Below are 19,807 nucleotides of genomic sequence, written 5' to 3' on the forward strand. Positions count from 1 at the left end.
ACGGGATCAATTGTGATTCATGCAGGTGTCGCCGTCCTTCCCCCTCCGCCATAATCTGTGTGAAGGATTTAACACACTTTTACTCAAGTCAATACTCAATCCCATTTTGCTGGAAAGGTTTATAGGTGACCATAAACCATGATAGCTCTCCCAGAGGGATGTATCTCCAGGACATTGTCTCCTCTGGCATACTTGCCTCAACTCTGTTTTCATTTTTAACTGCCTTCTTCTTCTCCATTTGATGACATTGGCATTGGGAAGCTTTTTCTTTCCTCCACACATCAGAGTCAACTTTTACTTACACTGCAGTAAAATGTGAACCTTTACTGAAATTTTACGGCGGCGGCGGCGTCCCAGCGTGTCGCGAGCCGAGCTCCGGGAGAAGATGGAACTAATGCGGGAGCTGCGGCTTTAAGACATGTCATCAAGCTAATTATGTTTTTATGAAGGAAGTGGAGCGAATTTCCGGATAAATAAGCAAATCTATCGTCATCAAGTCATCAAATCTGCTAAGAACCGTCAAAGTCATTATCCCAGAGGCAGGCTGGTGCTCAATCAAAATTACACACACTGTATATTCATTAGGACAGACTGTGAAATATGGGCTGCTAAAACTTGAGTCATTGTCGCCTTGGAAACTGATATTACTCACTTCCCCTCAAGGTCATGGCAGTGACATGCTAATTCTGTTTTTTCAACGTGTGTGTGCGTGTTTCTTTGTGCGGCTTTTTGTGCGTAAGTGCCAAGAAAATTGGAGGGATGGGGTAGACTGAAAGGATACAGTGTTAATGGAGGAGGAAGAGGAGGAGGAGGAGGAGGAGGAGGAGGAGGAGGATTCTGCAAGGCCGCTGCATGCTCAGTGGATACAGGAAGCAGTGGTGTTTGTGCTCTTTTTGCCCACATGTGTTTTACTCCTTTCTTATCACCTGCCTGCCAGTAGACGCTCTGATCTAGCCCTCCTGCCCTCTCGGGTTCCCTCTACCTCAGAGGACTTATGTTTGGACAATTTTACTCACTGACAGAAAAGGAGACGGGAAACAAAAACATAAAACCCCAGAGCCAGTGTTTAAAAATAATAGTTGAACTGGTGCAGTAAGAGCAGAGATAAAGCCCTGCACCCCAGAGTTTGTGTCCCAGCTTGAGTTCAATTCTGTTTTTGACCTTGAGTGAGATTTGGCAGAACTTTCTGCTCTGGATATTGGATAGCCTGTTATGGCTCCTCTGCGCTGCTTTCTATTGTCATCGTCAGGGTGTTTTCTGTGTGCTGTTCGGGTTTTAAAGCAGGAAGAACAACACGAAAATCACTGGAGCAAAGGTACCTTCATCAAGGAGAGGTTGCAAAGATGAAAAAAAAAACCCTCATCCACAGCCTCAACTGGCATCGCACAGCAGTTTTCAATAAACGGCAAATTATTACCTGGGTTTGACCTACCTCTGCATCCACTGCCCGTCCTTGCTGCTAATGCTTTTTAACATTCATCCGCCCACGCTTTTTATATTTCCTGTTACAATGACTTGGCTGGAAAAGGTCCAACAATATGCGCAGCCAGATGACATTTCCCTTCAATAAAGTTTTTTTTTTTTTTTTGAAAGCACCTCTGCAATGATCAACACCTGCCACAACACCTGAGTTGGAGGCTTTTCCCTTGGCAAACCTTGGAGATCTGCGCGGTCATCTCTAGACACTGCAGTCATGCAGCAAAAATGAGAGCAGTGTGTGCCGCTCTCCCGAGACACAGTGCACAGCAGAAGGCTTTGGCTAAATAAGAACCAGGGGTAGATTAGCAGTTTTGGCATTTTAAAGCCCAGCAGCAATTTTTTGGGGAGACAAAGAGCGGGGTGGAGATCTATTAAATGTAATAATAACCTTGGCAGGAGGCAATTAAAGAGGCACACTTGCCATCTATTTACAGCAAATGAATTTAGTTTCATGCTCATCATGAGTTTTGTGTTCGCCGACTTCTTCTGCCTACACTTTTAACAGTTTGATGTCCACCAGGAACCTTTCTGTCTCCGTTCTGCACCACATTTTATAGATTTGTGGTTGATTTCTTGCAAAGATTGAGGCTTTTTTAAAATCTTCTTCTTGTTTTATTAAAATGACCTTAATTAAAAAAAAAAAAAAGTAATGCAGAGTAGAAAAGCAGTAAAAAGCGGGCAACTTTATGGCGAACCACTGAGGCATTCCATACAGGATATTCAGATTCAGGAAATAAATAAATAGAGCATGTCTTATTGGGGGTGAAATGCTGATGCCAGTCAGATTGGAAAAGAACTACAATACAGTTGCTCCATCTAGTGGGCTGAGGGCTATATCACTTGTAGCAAGTTATGGAGATGAAATTTGGACATATGATTAGAAGAGAATAGATTTAGTGCTTTTATTGATCTAGAAGATTTTTTTTCTTTACTGGAAAACCAGGATGATAGAAGATTTTTTGCTGGGTGCACATCAATGTTAGTAGTTCAGTTAGTGCAAAAGCAGCAAATCCCATGCTTGGTGTCATTTTTACCTTGGTGGGAAGATTGCTTTTTCCATCAAGGTCAGAGACAGGTTACTAACTGAGCCGTGGCTGCTTCTCCAATCCCCTTGAGTCCGACTCTTACAGATCCCCCTCCTTCTTCTTCTTCAACCAACAACCCGCCCCTACACACAAAGCCCACGCACCTGTATGTACCCATGCACTGGCACTCGCACAAACAAGAGCACACTAAGCCTCTCACTGCACAGCCAAGAGCCTATTCCCACATCAAATCCATAAAGTTTGCCTTACTCGGGTTTCCACACAGGAGGAAAAAAAAAGAACAATCCCCCATTGTGCCCTCTGCAAGAGAGAGAACACTGGAACAAACAACCCTGGATTCAAGTCAGTCCCACTCAGGGGGGCTTTCATACTATAATTAAAATATACATCTTATGGCTTAAACCGAACCTGAGTAAAATAATTTAAAAAACAGAAGGAAATGTTCTCTCCATAGAGCCATACTCCATCATGTGAGGCATGTTTTATTTGCAGGCAGCACATGGGAGGAATTAAAACGTGCGTGTGTTTATTTAATTCTGCTTTTCATCATCAATCAAAAGCATCATAAAACAGCGGCGTGCAATTTATGCATCGCCATGTTCCGGACACATCACAGGTTTTTTTTTTCCTCTAGCGTTTAAGAAGGATGACTTACAGAGCAGCCAGGCGTCTATTCAAGGACACTGTGGACATTTGGGCATCGGCAGCCTCTTTAACCGCTCAGCCGTTCCACTGCAACCGTGATAAACCTCTGAAGCTTGTCATGAGATGGTAGTACTTTAGGTATCCACATGATGTCAGTGCTGTGAAAAAGGAGAAATAACACTGCCATGTTGTGTTTCTCTCTCTCTCCCAGACAGTCCGGTCCTGACCAGCCGGGTGGCCGTCACTGTCCATGTGCTGGACATCAACGAGTTCCCGCCTGAACTCGCCAGTCCGTACGAGACCTTTGTGTGTGAAAATGCCAAAGTGGGACAGGTATGTTCAGCGGTTAACCTCCTTCCTGCCTCTTCCTGTGTGGACATGTCAGGTTCTCATGGTGTTAAGCACAGCAGATTCATTCATTGTTAAGACGTGTGGATTGAGCCTTTAACCTTGCTATAACCTTCAAATTTACTGACATATTTTATCCTTGGGGTCCAGCAATTTCAACCTCCAGAAAATTATTATAATTTAAATTGTTCCCCAGGTTTATGTGTCTGGTATTTTATGTCTGTTTCTTGACTACCTAAATAGCCCTTTAAATAAAGCAACTCCCAATCCGCTCCCCTTATACATCCAGAATGTGACTATGGAGAAATTTGCAGATCACAATATAATCCTACTGACTGACCTAAAATTGCAAAGATTTATATTTTTGGTGTTTTAATGGCTTTATCTTATTTCCAAGTACATATTTTTGTTATCTATAACATTTGGAACAAGAAAAGCACTTACAGAGCACAGTACTCCGCCAAGGCTGCTCAGTCATTGTATGATTTCCGATGGATGAAGTCTTGAAAAAATTCATCAATAAGCTAAATTGACTCATCTGTCCTCAAGTGTTCTTATTTGGTAAAACTGCACAGGAACCTATGGACAAAATCATTTCCGTCAGATAAGTCCCAATAAGTCTGCAGCGGTCAATTTAAAGTAGGATCACAATCATGTGATTATCAGCAGGCAGCTGATGTAGTGTTCACTTGTTGTCATAGTTACAGTGATGCTGTGCCGCTATCTCCCAATCATACAGAAATCTTTAACAAATTCATGCATCCAGACTAGAAGTCGCATAACTGCCAAAATCTAATGAGGTGGTCCTTGTGTTATTTCTGACCTTCCCTGAAAATTTAGTTAGTCGTTAATCCATTTTTGAGTTATGTTGCGCACAGAAAGACCGACAGAAAAACTGATTTACAGAAGGACAAACATAGGCCTATCATCACATAACGCCGTCGTGTTCCTTGGCTGACTAATGAAAAACAATTTTTGTTCTGAAAAATAGCAAGATGTTCGGGGTCAGTTTGACCCCAGGAAAAAATGAACACAATGTCAGAAAGTTCAGGGGCCCTAAAACTTTTTGAAGATTATAAAATTGTGTTTTATAGTCACCTTAATATCGTCCAACATAGGCAAAACATAATTGTGTAAAATGTGCATATTTCTCTGTACAGCTAAAAGCAGGACACTGAAAACATATCATCATGCTAATTTTATGTTTATCCAGATTCCCCCATTAAATTAGGAAAAGTCATTAAATATAAAGCAAATAAAATGATGTCATCATTGATTTAGAGATGTTAAAAATTGATTGGGGTCAAATTAACAATTTAAGGAGGGTTGGTGGTTGTCAAAGACTATTTAAAGGTGCTAAATGGAATCTGAGAGATGTTGATGTATATTAACACCAGCAAAGTGTCATTGCTTGCACATTGTCAGAAATAAACGCTAAAATTAAGATTTTTTCCTGCTTTTTTAGAACACCACATTGTCACATTTAGTCTTGTGTTTTACTCAAGGTGACTTGAATAAAAACTTTCTTTCATTTCAAGGGATTTTTGCAGAGAAACCCTTCAGCACGGAGCATGAGTCAAAAAGAAAAAAGAATCTGATTGTGTCAGAGTTCGATTCGGCGGGAGAAGCAATCATAAAGCACAGCAGTGCTTTGCATATCAGGCAACCTGGAGTACATTTCGGATGATATATTTGAGATGCAGCGGAGAAATTTGCCTGTGCACATTGTAAACCACCTGTGCCTGTAAATTAGCCCATTAACTAGCATCTATATGCAGTTAGCGTTGTGAGGGAACAGCTTCTTTGGCAGTCTATCAAATCAGTGTAGACGCCTCATCCCACTGAGGATGTTTTGCCGGTCCTCAGGCCTGTTGCAATCAAAACAACGGCTGTGCCCTCTATTTGACGGCATCACTGTCTTCCTTGACATGTGAATTTGCCATGTTTTCTAGCTTCACGACGGAGCCCATGTTTTATATTCTGGCTGTGCTGTTTCTCAGATTTGGACCAAAATGTAAACACAATCTGAGCAAACCACTCTGCTCCATACTCCTAATGAATGAAACTACATTCTCATTCAAAAGTTTGGGATCACCCAGACAATTTCATGTTTTCCATGAAAACTCCCACTTTTATTCATGTACTAACATAACTGCACAATGGTTTTCTAATCATCAATTAGCCTTTCAACACCATTAGCTAACACAATGTAGCATTAGAACACAGGAGTGATGGTTGCTGGAAATGTTCCTCTGTACCTCTATGGAGATATTCATGTTGTCTTCATTCAAAGAAACTGCTTTTCTTTCAAAACCAAGGACATTTCTAAGTGACCCCAGACTTTTGAACGGTAGTGTATTTCCATCCAGGTGTATGACTTAGATCAGTTTTAGGTATAATCTCTTTACAGAAACATGCCTAAAAGGAAATGTCATGTTAATATAACTGGGAGTGTAGGTGCCAGTGTAAACATAAAGCACAGGTTTGTGTACTTAGTATATTTAGTACTTTAAAGGAAGATGAAAGATGGTGAAAAGTAAAACCAGAGATTTCTTGAATTGCAAACCACTCCTATCATAGACGAAAAGATCAACGACGCCTGTAATTTGTAATGCATTTTAAGTTAACCACTGGTGGTCAAGGCTGGTGTCTTTATTTTCTTTAAAATGGAAAATCTATATCAGATACAATGATTTAATCTCTACTAATGAAGTCATAGAGAAACATTTGGATTTGGGACCCAGTTAATTCATTATATTCACTTATATGACTGCTCTGCACCAAATAATCCAAGTTTGTTCTACTGGGGGTAAAATATAACCGAGATTCGTGTTTGAAAACCGTACAGAAAAGTACAAAAAGTAGATTTAAACTGCATCATCATCCTTCCTCTTTCATATTCCCTCCCTGTAATCTTCTTTCCCCTCATCTTCCTCCTGGCTCCTCTTCCAGAATATACACTTTCCTGCAGCGTCGCCACAGCATGATTCCACCAGGTGTTGTGCACAGCTGGGGGATGATAAAGAATCGCGGATCCTCTCTTGTAAAAAATCCATCACACATTTCCCTTGATGATTAACTGCTCGCGCACAGCCGAAAAACATACAAGCTGCTTGTTCTGGAGTGTCTCACGCTGCGGCACAACTTTTGATTGAAAATAATCTGTAACCAGGATGAAACCCAGCAAGAAGAGCGGAATGATTGTTTCCACGTAAATGTGCAGGAAGAGACTCTTACTAAGGCCTGACGCCAAGATTTGCAAATAAAGAAGATCAGGAAGTTATACAGTAGGGCATTTCATAATTTACTGTACTCGGAGTCAACTGGTCAAGTGTGAAATGAGAAAAAGTAACCACAAAGGGAGCATAAAACAAGTTGTTTCCTACTGGGGACTTCTACACATTAGATATATTGGAGGGCAGCCGGTGCTATAATGTGCTCCTGCTGTTTAAAGTATTTGCTTTGCCTTTTGTAATGCTATATTGGAATGCTAACCTCGTGAATCAGTTTGTTACGCGGGGATAATTACATTCACATTTACAGCATTTAGCTGCCACTCTTATCTAGCTTAACTCACAATGCAGCTGAGTGCAAAAGCAGAATGCACTTGAAGCCATTTAACATGTACAATAGCAGCGAGTAATAAGCAGTTACTGCAGCAACAGCTCCACTTGTGATGGAGAGGAGGTGGGAAGCACTTCTGAGTGCAATAAAAGAAGGATTTGTAAATGACAGACTTTATTATATATGTATTTATTCTATATAAATCAAAATAAACTATTATGGAGATACAGAGAAATATTCACAACTATACAGAAAAGTGCAAAAAGTAGGTTGAAACTGCATCATCTTCTTTCATATTCCGTTCCTTTCTCTCTCTTATTATTTATCTTCTTTTCCTGCAGTATATATTCTGAAAGAAATAGCAGAATATACACTACCATTTGGCCCAAATATCAGCAAAAAAACCCTGTATTTTAGCAACGTTCTACACTTTCTTGCAGCAGATACCAAACATGGATGTTTTAGCAATGAAACATGATGCAGAATCAGCTTTGTATCACTATTTCCACTATTTTAAAATTGAGTCTTCCCCTTGAAATCATGCTTAAAAAAGGGATAGCATTACATACGAACATAATTCTAAAAATGCCAAGCAATTCAAGAAATTAGTCAAAATATCTGCCAAAAAACCCTCTATTTCAGCAACGTTCTACACTTTCCTGCAGCTAATACCAAACATGAATGTTTTAACACTTAAGCATTAGATGCAGAATCAGTTTTGAGCCAGTATTTCTACAAATTAAACATTGATTTATGCCTTTGAAACAGTTTTAAAAAGGAGGACTAACATTGCATAGAAACATAATTCTAAAAACGTCATGCAATTCAAGAAAATGGCCCAAATATTTGCCAAAAAACCCTGTATTTCAGCAAGATTTTCTGCAGCTACAGTTGTAAACATACCTTGTAGCATTGCAAAGTATTATTTTATCATTAAATGGTCACGTATTCTTCTTTTTTTGACATTCTGATTAATTTTTTTTTTTTTGCATTTATTGTGTGTGCATCAGCATTCTGTGAGATTTCAAATCAGATAAATTGCCTTGGTTGAAGTAAACTTGCCAGAATCTGAGGTTTTCTGCTCAACTAGCACGGATTAATATTAAACCCAAAATAATCTGTTGATTAATTAGTCAGTTGCCTTTGTTTTGGAGTTTGCTGGAGGGTTGGAGATGCAACTAAGGGCTCTTTCCCCCCAGAGACTTTGTGATTTTATGGGTTGTAGCCTTCCACTGGGCAAATCGTTGCTTTAGGTAATGTTTGATGGACATTCGCCATTATTTCTGACATAACTGATTTACTGGGCACCAAAAGAGATCGATAGTTTAAACACTAATGAAAAATAACTGTTGGTTGTAGCTCGGATTTATTCATCACAAAGGTAATTTGGTTGCAGGGAATCAATAGTGTGAACTGTACATCTGCTGCTGGGAACACAACAGAACACTCATCACACCTGCTGTCAGGTTTTACTCCCCTGGAGGGACTTTTATTTAAATACTGAGAGGGGAAAGAGAGCAACATCGTCAGGGTGATGTAACGGAGCAAGAGGGTTGATTGTTGGCTGCTGTATGTTTGTGGTGGGGGGTGGATTCAGGACTGAAGGTTGAACCCAGTGAGTGAAGAGGAGCAGACTGGTTGCACAGCTGGGTTGGCAGGACAGCCGGTTCCAGACAGAGCTCTGAGACGTTCGGGGAACAGAGGAAAGTAGAAAAGCCGTCAGCAGTCCAGTACAGAGGCTGCTGAATCAGCAATCTGTGCTTAACAGGGTGGAAGTGCAGCGAAGAGAGTGGCTGGTTGCTTTGGTGTTGTTTGTCTCACACTGGTTTTCACATGCAAAACGGTCCAGTTTGTAGAAATGCTCCGGCAGATAAGTGTAGGTGTTGTTCTGCAGATGTACTGTGATATAAGTACGACATCAAACAGCTGGTCTCTGATCGCTGAACAAGCTCCAGCACTCCTCAGTGAAGTTAATCCATCACAAGATGTGTTCACGTGAAATTTCAACAAGTTTTCAATCAGGTGCTCAGTGACTGCATCCAAAACGATAGTGGGAACAATTCGCCGCCTTGTTTCAGCGTCGACAGATCTGACGTGCAATCATTTCAAGTCTGGTTGACGCTTCTGTTCAATGTGCAGTAATTTCCTCTTTCAAAATGTGAATTCACAGATGATTTTTTGTGTGCATGAAGATGAAAAGTCTACAAGTTACACAATCAAAGAGACAATTAAAGTAGATGTGAGTTTAAAGGTTAGTAAAATGAGACGTTGCTTCTTTTTTTTCTTTTTTTTTCTAACAGGTGATTCAAACCTTCAGTGCAAAAGACCAGGATCTACCATCAGCTGGACAACAGTTCTCCTTCAGATCACCAAAAGAAGACCTTAAAAATAAGAATTTCACCATCCGGGACTTTGGAAGTGAGTATTTTCATCTCAGCTAGCAGGGAACATTCCCACAACATTGGTTAACATTAATTAGAATACCTAACAATGTTAATGTCATAATATAATAAGTTTTAATCTAATGTTCCAGGGATGTGTTAATATCATTTCCATTACAATGTTCCTATCACGTTAAAAGTGAACTGAAACATTTAGTTGCAACATTCAGAAGGTGCTATAAAGATACTGCCAGAATGTTGCTTCTCAAAGCAACGTTCATAAAATGTTTTCCTGATGTCATCAAGGCCTGACATGGTTTTTATAAAATGTCCTTGTTATTATAAAATATTTCAAAATGGTGGACCATTCATCCTGTAATGTTTTGAGGATGTTTTTGAGGAACACTGAAGAGAACAACTCTCAAAATGTTCCATGATATCAAAGGAAGAACGTTTTCCAGCAAAATAAAAGAGTATATATATTCTAGATCTAATCGGGACCCCAGATGACAATTCATCACATTCCTGATATATTAAAGGTTGAACATTTAGCCTTGATGTTGATGGAACACATCATTTAATTTAGCTCAGTATAACATTCTGAAAATGTTTTCAAGATCAGATGACAGAACTTTCTGTATAAGATGTTCCTGTAATGTGACATGATACTAGAGGTGGAACTTTTCTCCTACAATGTTTTGAGAACGTTTTGGAGCAATTGTGAAGAGAACGCATGAGACAATCTATAAAATGCTCCCACAACCTGCATGATAACAAAAAGGAATAGTGTATCATGTATGTTGGAGAATAACAATATTATCACCACACATTCTTAGAACATCTTTAGTTCTAAGAAGAACTTCTGTAGTGTTAGTATTTTCCAGAACTGGCCCAGAAGGTTTTTGGAAGTAAAAAAATCTAGCTGGGATAGTCCTGCAATCACATGGTTTGAATTATCATCTAACCCTCACCCTTCATCCTCTGAGGCACCAGAACCAGACTGTGCATTAAAACATATGTTCTCAGTTTGCTGCTCTAAGCTACTAAGAGTGGCATTTCTCAGCGCTGAGAACAACTTAAACACATGCATTCTGACATTTTCATATGATAAGGCCACATGTGACACTGTGCAGCGCACACCGGCCGAGCCCCTTTGAAGTCCAACTAGAAAGACGGGTAATGAAAAGTAGGACATGGCAGGATGAGGCCAGGGAAACGAATGCATTCACCATCCCTGACAAGCCCTGGTCCGAACCCCTGATCCAGTTTTTACCTTTTGGACACACTGTCTTGCAGCTTCCTGAGTGCCAGAAGCCTTGGAAGCACACTCTCCAGATACAGAGTGAGATCTGACAGGCAGGGACAGGAAATGCAAACACCACGGGGGCCGAGGACGGGTTCAGCGAGAGAGGGAGCACAAACAAAATCGCGGCAGTGCACAACATGCAAGGTGTGCTAAAATACCTGACCTCCTGTCAACAGAAAGTGCTGGGCTTCGTCAGCGGAACAAACCCAGCTTGACAGGGGTCAGACAGTCTAGCTGTAGCCGACAGAACTGGGCAGGTTCAGCCTGACATGCTGCCTCTCCCTCGTATATGTTGTCGGCCTCTATTCAACTCGCCATCCTTACACCTCCGGCTGTCCTCCCAAGTTCTTCCCCTTTTGTGCGTTTTTTTTCCCCCAATCTAATATCTATCATTGCTAAGCTGCTATTTCTCTGGAGTGATGCTACCTGAGCAAAGAGATAACACAATAACAATACAAATCGACTGTTCTCGCAGTGTTTCTGGGAATATTGGCCTGGGTGTGGTTGGGCTCTAACAGCTTTTTTAAAGTAAGCGGTGTAAAATGGTGAGAGCTTTGATAAGACAACTCTTTGATATGTTGTGCTCTTATCTCATTCAGAGAGGCACACTTTGAGAGGATTCAATATTAAACATTAAGTGCTGTCAGACATTGAAAAGTTCCTCATACTTGGACCTCCAGACTTGTAATGCAGCTCAGAGGATCGTCTGATTGATGTGAGGTTGTACCGAGAAGAATATTTGCTTTTGCTTTCGGTCAGAACACTTTCTAACCTGCATGGATCAGGGACCAATCAGCTGCTGCACTACTTCAGGCTTCTCCTAGATCCCTTTACCACATGTCACATATAATTAAGGACTGTTGTGAACTGATTGTAAAATTCTCCTTGTTCTTCCAGATAACACAGCTGGAATCGTGACTAAGCGTGGTGGATTCAGGCGGCGTTTGCAGGAGATCTACTTCCTCCCCGTGGTGATTGACGATAATGGATACCCACCTAAGAGCAGCACAGGCACGTTGACCATCCGTGTTTGTGGCTGCGAATCGGATGGTTCCTTGTTGACCTGCAGCGCTGAGGCCATCTTTCTTCCTGTTGGTCTCAGCACAGGAGCTCTGATTGCGATTCTTCTATGTATCGTCATCCTGTTAGGTGAGATGGACAAGGACACAGTTAGCTTAGCATAAACACTGGATGCAGGGGGAAACTGCTAGCCTAGCTCTGGTATAAAAGTTTGCTTCCATTAATACATGCATGTCTCAATAATTAAACCTGTATAAAAGTGTGGAAACTAGACTTTCCAGTTTTATTGGGGCTTTTAGGCCCGGTGCAGAGATATCCTGGAGTCTCCACTGGTTGCCTGGCAATCTCATAGCAACAACACAACTTTAGGACAGTGGTATTGATCCTCCCGTCTAACTCCTGTCAAAAAGACAGGAGTTGACATTTCATGAAATGTCAAAGTATTGACATTTCCACTCCACAACTATTCCTTTACTGTTGCCGTCTCCAAAGTTCAAGAGAAATTTTTGAATTTGAGATGTTCTGCTAGCCAAATCCTACCCTTAATTTGGCTTAAACAGAAAATCCATAATGTCTCAGAGCAAACCGTATTTTGTGATTTAGCTCTGAAACCTTCCCTAGTGTAGTTTCTAAATGCAGGCTGGGTTGTGATACGATGAGCTAAAGCTTATTGAAAGAGACGAGACTCAATACCAAACCGTGCTGATATACATCTAAGATATAGATTTGTTTAAATACATTTTTTTTCTGTCCACACTTTTGACAATACCTGCCTCCAAACATGCTGAGCTGACCATTAGAGTTGGGCTGGCATCTCTCCAGGAGTGTCTCCAGTTAATTATAGACCCCTTATGAATTTTGTCATTCAATGAGACATTAAAGATTGGAGGGAGGGAACGCTTGGCTCTATAAACTAAATCCAATCTCGCTGCCCTGTGGCCGCTTCCCAAGCTACGGCTTTTACATTCCCCACAAGGTCATGGTTGTAAAACTCCTCCTTAATTCTCTGCTATTAATGTCCGACCTCATCTGCATAACTGGGAGGAAATAAATGTAGGTTTATGACATCGTTTTCTGAATTATGAATGTGGGACGGACGGTTGTTGAAGAAGTTCTCGTTTTACGCTGGAAGTCAAGGGTAGCCGTGACCTTTGCGTTTAGCTGTATTTACTTTACTCTATCTCCTTCTAGTTTATGGCACAACAAAGAATCCACAGTTAAACTCCGGCTATGCCTCGTCATTAATCCCTTTTCATTATCCTCATGAATGTATTCATGTGAAATATCAGCTCGAGTGTCATTGTTTCATATGAGACTGAACATAAAAGCACACAGTCTATTGTAACTGTGTGCTGTAGAGCTGTGTCCGTGTGTTCGCCTCATCTCAGAAGAATGTCTTCAAAGCTCCGAGTCGACTCAGCCCCAAAGCTGAGGCTGACGCCAAACTCTCATGCTGTCCCCGTGAAGGGAAAGTGGCAGAGAAAATCAGGACTCACACTGAGAACATTTCCATAGAGCCACTTAGTTTCTGTGCAGGATTTGTCAGGATGACCCAGTTGTCCTGTGCAGGGAAATTATGAAGTAAATTAAACAAACCAGCACAGAGACTTTCATCTGCACTGCCATTTCTTGCAAACGGAAGCGGATTGGCTGCACCTAATGACAAGCTGAGTTTTCAACCCAGGTGCCCTATAGTAACCGTCTGCTGTCTGAGTCTGCAAAGATGCCACTGGGGGGAGCTGGCACACTACACAAAGGCAGATAAAAATCACTTGGGGGTGAGGGAAAGCAGAAAGGAAGTGAGATTCAGAGAGGTTGAAAGAAAGAGACCTACTTAGGGCTTCTTTTTTTTATTTTTTTCAAACTGAATGTATTTATTGGACTCTTTCATTTGAATGAGTTCATCTTTATCCTGGCCATTGCTCTTCCCTTCTAGATACAACTGTATATTAAAAACCCAGAGGAAAAACACACATTTTACTGCATTTTTCACTGAAAAGACAGGGAAAGGGACACAGGGGGAGATAGACTCAGAGAAACAGATTGCACTGACAGGAGAGAAGGGGGAGTGGGAAATTTACTGCAACACTATGTGGGAAAATAACACAATGGTACAGTAGCATCTAAAGCATGCAGAACCTCATGCAACCTCGCACTGGGGTCATGTGATAAAACAATAAACTGTTGCTTTGCAGAAATCTTGTCAGCAGTGCAATTTTAACCTCTGCAATGTTTACCTCTGTAATTCTATACAATATTAGCATGAATTGCCAGAAAACAGGGTTAGAAACAACAACATTGATTTGCAGGTTAGAAGATCAGCTAAGTTGTATTTAACTGCTCTCCATGTGAGTGGGAAGCAGCTATGCAATTGAAATAATGAGTCACATATGATCTAAATACAGAATTAAGAATCTACAGTCATGCTAGCAGCTCTGTGAGGCTGTATAGTACTTAGGCACAAAGGAGCTTAAAGTCAATTGCACGCTAACATGCTCATAATGACTGCACTAATGGTCAGTGCTAGCAGGTAGCCATTCCAGAAATCTAGAACTGGTTAATTAGCTAATACACACTGAGGGGAACTGCATAGTTTTCCAGGTAATTCATCATAAACCAAAGTACTGGACAAATAAGGAATTTGACACTTTGACAAATTAAAGTGGTACCATTAGAAGAGTCAAGGGATGTCCATAGTCACTGGGATTCGTCATGTGGGGAATATCTATGAAAAACAATAGCGATTCATCCAGAGTTATTTTGGGCTCTATTAAAGTGACAGATCTCTGCAGCCATGCTGCTGGTGGGGCCAAAATTGATATCTTGATATCTGCTGTCGAGCAAACGTCAACTAAACCAGCTTCAATCTAATGTCTCTTTGTTTCTTCACAAGAGAAGCATCTTTAGGCAGCGGTCTGACACGTGGTTGTTTTGATTTGTTCCCTCAGTTATTGTGGTCCTCTACGTGGGCTTGAGACGGCAGAAGAAAAAGGAAACCCTCATGTCATCCAAAGAGGACATCCGGGATAATGTGATCCACTACGATGACGAGGGAGGTGGGGAAGAGGACACACACGCCTTCGACATGGGGACGCTTCGCAATCCCAAGGTTGTCAAGGAGAACCTGTACCGCAGGGACATCAAACCTGAGATGAAGCGAGGTCCAAGGCCGGCCATCTCTCAGGACAGCGCCGACATCCGAGACTTCATCAACCAGCGTCTGAAAGAGCACGACACGGACAACTCAGCGCCGCCCTACGACTCCTTGGCGACGTACGCCTATGAGGGCGACGGCTCCGTGGCCGAGTCGCTCAGCTCCATCGAGTCCCTCGCAATAGACCTCGAGGAGGACTATGATTACCTCAGTGACTGGGGGCCCCGCTTTAAGACACTGGCAGGGATATTCGGGGAACAGTCGGAAACTCATTCGGACTCTACAACCACGGAGAACACACATTGATGTTATTCACAGACTCAAAAAAGCAAATATGTAACAATGTTCTTTCTTTGGTTGGCGACACACAATGTTTTACACTTTTCTTCCCATGTTATCTGTTTTTTTTTTTCCAGTGCACCGTTTTCTGTTCATGTGGTACTTTACCATGCTCAGTCCCAAAATTGTAAAACAAAAAAAAAAAAAAAGAGAGAAAAACAAGAGAACATACGGTAACATGAGTAGATGAGCGAAGCAGCCATTCAATTTCCTTTCGACTGAATGTTGTTTCTTGTCTTACATTTTGTTTCCTCTCTGGGAATTCGCATACGAATGGAAATGCTGCCATTTCCTGGAACATCCTTTAAAGTGCCTCAATATAATTGTTCTTTCAATTGCTATTTCATGCCACATGTCCAGTGTTGTTTCTTAGTACCCCATAGGTTCAGCCGATGCAGTCAGCGCTCTGACTGGCCGAGGCATCTAACGAGACCAATGTCAACTCTGTGGGGACAATGAGGTGGCCCGAGTTTGGCCAAAGATGTTTTGAATGTTATTTATTGTTCTATTTATTTATTGGCTGATTGAGTTTGATTAGACTTTTTGTGTATTTATCTATTTATCTCTCAGTCATCAATCGGTATTTTTTATTTTTGGAGACACTCGAGGAATTTTGTAATTAAATCAAGGCCCACATGAAAATGTATGTTTCTGTTAGGTGGGTCCTGTGAATAGACTTGTACTAGAGTTGTAAAAAGATAAATTAGGGCTAAATACTACAGTTCAGTCATGTAATAAGCACTGTTTTCTTAAATAAACCATACTTGGACAGAAATCCTCTCGATATTTACTTTTCATCCACCACTGGTTTATAAAAAAATACAGTACACAATGAGGGTATTGAGCAGTATGAGTAACACTCTAGAGCTGATGAGCACCAGAAGTAGAAATGTAGAGATGTAAAATGATATTTTTTGACAAAAATAACAAGTTATGGGTGCAGAGTAACATAAAATTTTCATTAAAATCAGTTTTAAATGAGCTACTCTGCCACGCTGCAAATGAAGCCCTAGGTATGGCAGTATTGAACAGACACCTATTACTTTAATCTACAGTAAAGATCTCAATAAACATGCAGTATATTGCCATGAAATTTTGCAATTCATGTCGTCACATATGGTCCTTTTATGATAATCTACAAATCTTGACTTTTCGTGTTGCAAGATATTGATAGATTGGCCTTGAATTTGACACAAATATGCACGATGTCCAACAACTTTAATGATCTCCTGAGCTCTGAGGCAAATCTTAATTATTCAGTTTGTTGTCTTATCATCTACTAGGCAAGACTAAACTTTGAGTGTGATACCTTCACATTTACTCTGAAACACAACTGACACAAAAAGCTTATATCGCCAGCCACAGTTTTGGAGCACACTGGGGAAAACTACTCTTTTAGCTCCCCCAGCATGTTACAACAGTTGGACTTTTTCCCCCCTAGAACCCACCTCCTGGAAGTGACAAATTACCTTTTGCTAAGCAGTTGCTTGGCTTTCCTTGCACAAATCAACAAATAAATCCTTTTAAGAGACATTGTTTCCAAATGCGGCTAAAGATTACCCTGCAGAGACGGCAATCAAGTTAAGAGAATTACAAGTCACATCGAGGCTTCAGCAAGGTATCGAAATGGACTATTTCTCCAGGCGGTGAATAGAACACCTCGGGCCTTTCTTGCTATGGTCTGGTGACGGCATAATGGAAGGTCTGGATGAAAGCCAAAGAAGTGGCATACAATGCAAAGCTTTTACCAATGGATGTGAAGCGATTCTCCTTTCTGTCCCTCTTTGTCACATCCAACAGGTAGACCAATGCAGTGCTTTGGTAAAAGTGAAGTGATGTGTTTCAATGGACATTCATTAATCTGTGATCCTTGGAATCGACAGAAACTGCAATGATGGTGATGTAAGTTAACTCCCACACCTTTTTCATCCTTTTGAGTGATGCTGGTCTCTGACTGACACCAATGGGGACAACAATAATGCCCCTTTTTTCTGTGAAATTCAGCTGGTGACCTGACCTTTCTTTCAAACTTTCTTGCACCACTGTGCTTCACTTTTACCATTTTGCCAATGCTGCGGTCATTTTATGCTTCTCCCTGCAGACACATATTACTTCCTGAACGAATGGAACCGACAGGCTACTGTGTTAGGATCTATAACATGCCAATACAAGCAGAAATGGTTCAGGTTGTCAGCCATGCCAGTTACTTATAGTGTAAAATATGGCACCGGATTTTGGTAAATTGCCTCAGTTCCTAAACCACTTAAATTACTTTTCAGGTTTTCTGACTTGTCTTGGTCTGGCGACGGCACCATGAGTTTGACATTAGTGGTTTTAAGTGACATATCTTGACAAATACCACAGAGATTTCCATGAAATTTGGTACACATGAATTTAATCACTTTAGTGCTTCTGCGACCTTTCATCTGATGTGTTGTGACTCAGCTGTGCTAGAATACACTGAGGCAAGTGGATTATTAAATAACACAGTTGCACCTACACCACATGAAATCACTTGTTTTTGGTTCAGCAAAGTCATGCTTAATAATATTGTTCATCAGCAAAGGAGGCAAAACTGCAAAGGAAAAACAAACCTGGTTGGGTGTTTCTAATCAATGAAAGAAATAAAACCAAAGGAGGGATAACAGCACTTCAACTTGCTAAGTAAACTACAAAAGAAAATAATTAAAATGCCCTATCCATACCTCTTCTAGCATACCTAACAGAAGAACGGGAAAATCTACACCTGGTCCAATCTCCAGTCAGTCCCATAACATATGATTAAAAGTTTGGAACTATTAGTAACTACTGGTAAGTGCCTACAGAACACAAAATCAACAAGTATCACCTGTGAGCAGATACAGAAAAACACCAAGCTTGCAGAATTACACGGAAAATAGAAGGACAACAAGAGGCACAACGGTAAGCTGCTCATATTAATAACAGCCAAAGATGACTAACAGATTAGGTGCAGTTTTATTTGAGCATGGCACTCATTTTCTAGCTTGTACGTCCTCGATTCCTTTCCTCAACTTCTCTCCTTGCATCTTCTTGAAATAGTAGCTGCCCATCAGCTCACTAAGGTTTTAAAGGAATATAAAAGCTAAATTTCCGTCCATAGCTTTATTAAGAATTACTAATGACATAATAATATCTTCTAATTCAGGTAGTTGCCCAGTTTTGGTTCTGCTTGATCTGAATGTGCCTTTTGATCACAACATTTTGGTCAAGAGGCTGTGCTTTGGACAGGTTGACCTCTTGTCAGATAAATCATTTTTTACAGTGTCCCTTGGTCCCTACTTTTTTTATGCTCTCGTCTTGTCCTGTGGTGTGCTACAGGGCTCTGTGGTCTTAGTTGTTGGTTCAGATTGCATAACCTCTACAGTGTCTCAATGTCTTGCTGTCAAGACCAGACTTAGAAACCTTGATGTCACATTCGACCAGTCTGTGTACTTTGAAAAACATATCAGTTCATTTACATGTTTCTTTGACATGAGATACCAGACTCAGCTCAGCTATATACCATATATATTATATAGTGGGTTAGAAAAGATAACTCCTGCTTTTGCATTATCTCAGTTAGACAACTGCAGTTCTCTCATCACCTGCCTCTACAGCAAGTCCTTAGACCATCTTAAATTAGCCTAGAATGCTGCTGAAAGACTGCTAACAAGGTCCAGCAGGATGTCACACATCATACCTACTTTATATTCTCTAGAAAGGTTCTCAGTTGAGGTCAGGATTTATTCATCCACTAGGTCACTTAGGTCTTCTGACAAGAGCTTGCCAGTTGTGCTACATACTAGACTAAAAACAAAAAGTGATTGTGCATTTGACATGGTGTCACAACCTTGTTCAATGCTCTTCCTGTGGACCTACGTGATCTCAGTTGATGCTTTTTAAAGCAGCTGAAGACTTATTTAAACTGGCCTTCATCCCACCAGCTTCTTATAGCTTTTAATATGACTATCTATTCATCTTTGGTCTTTTTTATGTTCTTATATTGATTTTATTTGAACTATGTGACTTTGTGCTTTGAAAGGTGCCATATAAATACACTTTACTAATTAATACCTCCCACCAGAGACATAAGGAGAGGAGCTGAGGCAACAGACATTTAACAAAACTTGACATCTTCGCCTCAGAGCTGTTGTTTTAAAGCGACATCTATTAAATATGACGTGTTGCACAGCTGCCTCCTCCATCCATTGTTTGGTTATAACCTACCACTGTGGTTTAAGATCGCTGTCTGGAGAGCAGAACAATGACATATTAGCTTATAATTCAATTCATGTTATGGCAGAATGTGTCAAGAACGTACGGGTGTCATAAGTTTTTAGTTTGTATTTGACACACATGAGCGGTGAAGTGTAAAAGAGTTATGGCACACAAATGAGTACTTTCCAAATAAAGAATGACATGTTGAGTGATATATATTACATACATACATTTGTCAGTTCTGCTCCCAACACAGTTTGTATATTCCAGCTGTGTGTCAAGCCTTTTTTATGTCACAGGTGCAGAA

General features: G+C 40.7%; 1 protein-coding gene across 1 annotated transcript in view; it reads left to right on the top strand.

Moving 5' to 3' along the window:
* Nucleotides 1–16,057, top strand: part of LOC111579182 (cadherin-12-like) — a 119,374-nt gene extending 103,317 nt beyond the window's left edge. Inside the window, exons 9-12 of the mRNA XM_023286353.3 lie at nucleotides 3,382–3,503; nucleotides 9,383–9,500; nucleotides 11,667–11,918; nucleotides 14,738–16,057. Of these exons, the coding sequence (XP_023142121.2) occupies nucleotides 3,382–3,503; nucleotides 9,383–9,500; nucleotides 11,667–11,918; nucleotides 14,738–15,249 (1,004 nt within the window). The 3' untranslated portion in view covers nucleotides 15,250–16,057. The remainder of the gene's footprint in view (nucleotides 1–3,381; nucleotides 3,504–9,382; nucleotides 9,501–11,666; nucleotides 11,919–14,737) is intronic.
* The last annotated feature ends 3,750 nt before the right edge of the window (nucleotides 16,058–19,807 follow it).

This window comes from Amphiprion ocellaris, chromosome 22 (assembly GCF_022539595.1).
Source record: "Amphiprion ocellaris isolate individual 3 ecotype Okinawa chromosome 22, ASM2253959v1, whole genome shotgun sequence".
In the NCBI taxonomy this organism is placed as follows: domain Eukaryota; kingdom Metazoa; phylum Chordata; class Actinopteri; family Pomacentridae; genus Amphiprion; species Amphiprion ocellaris.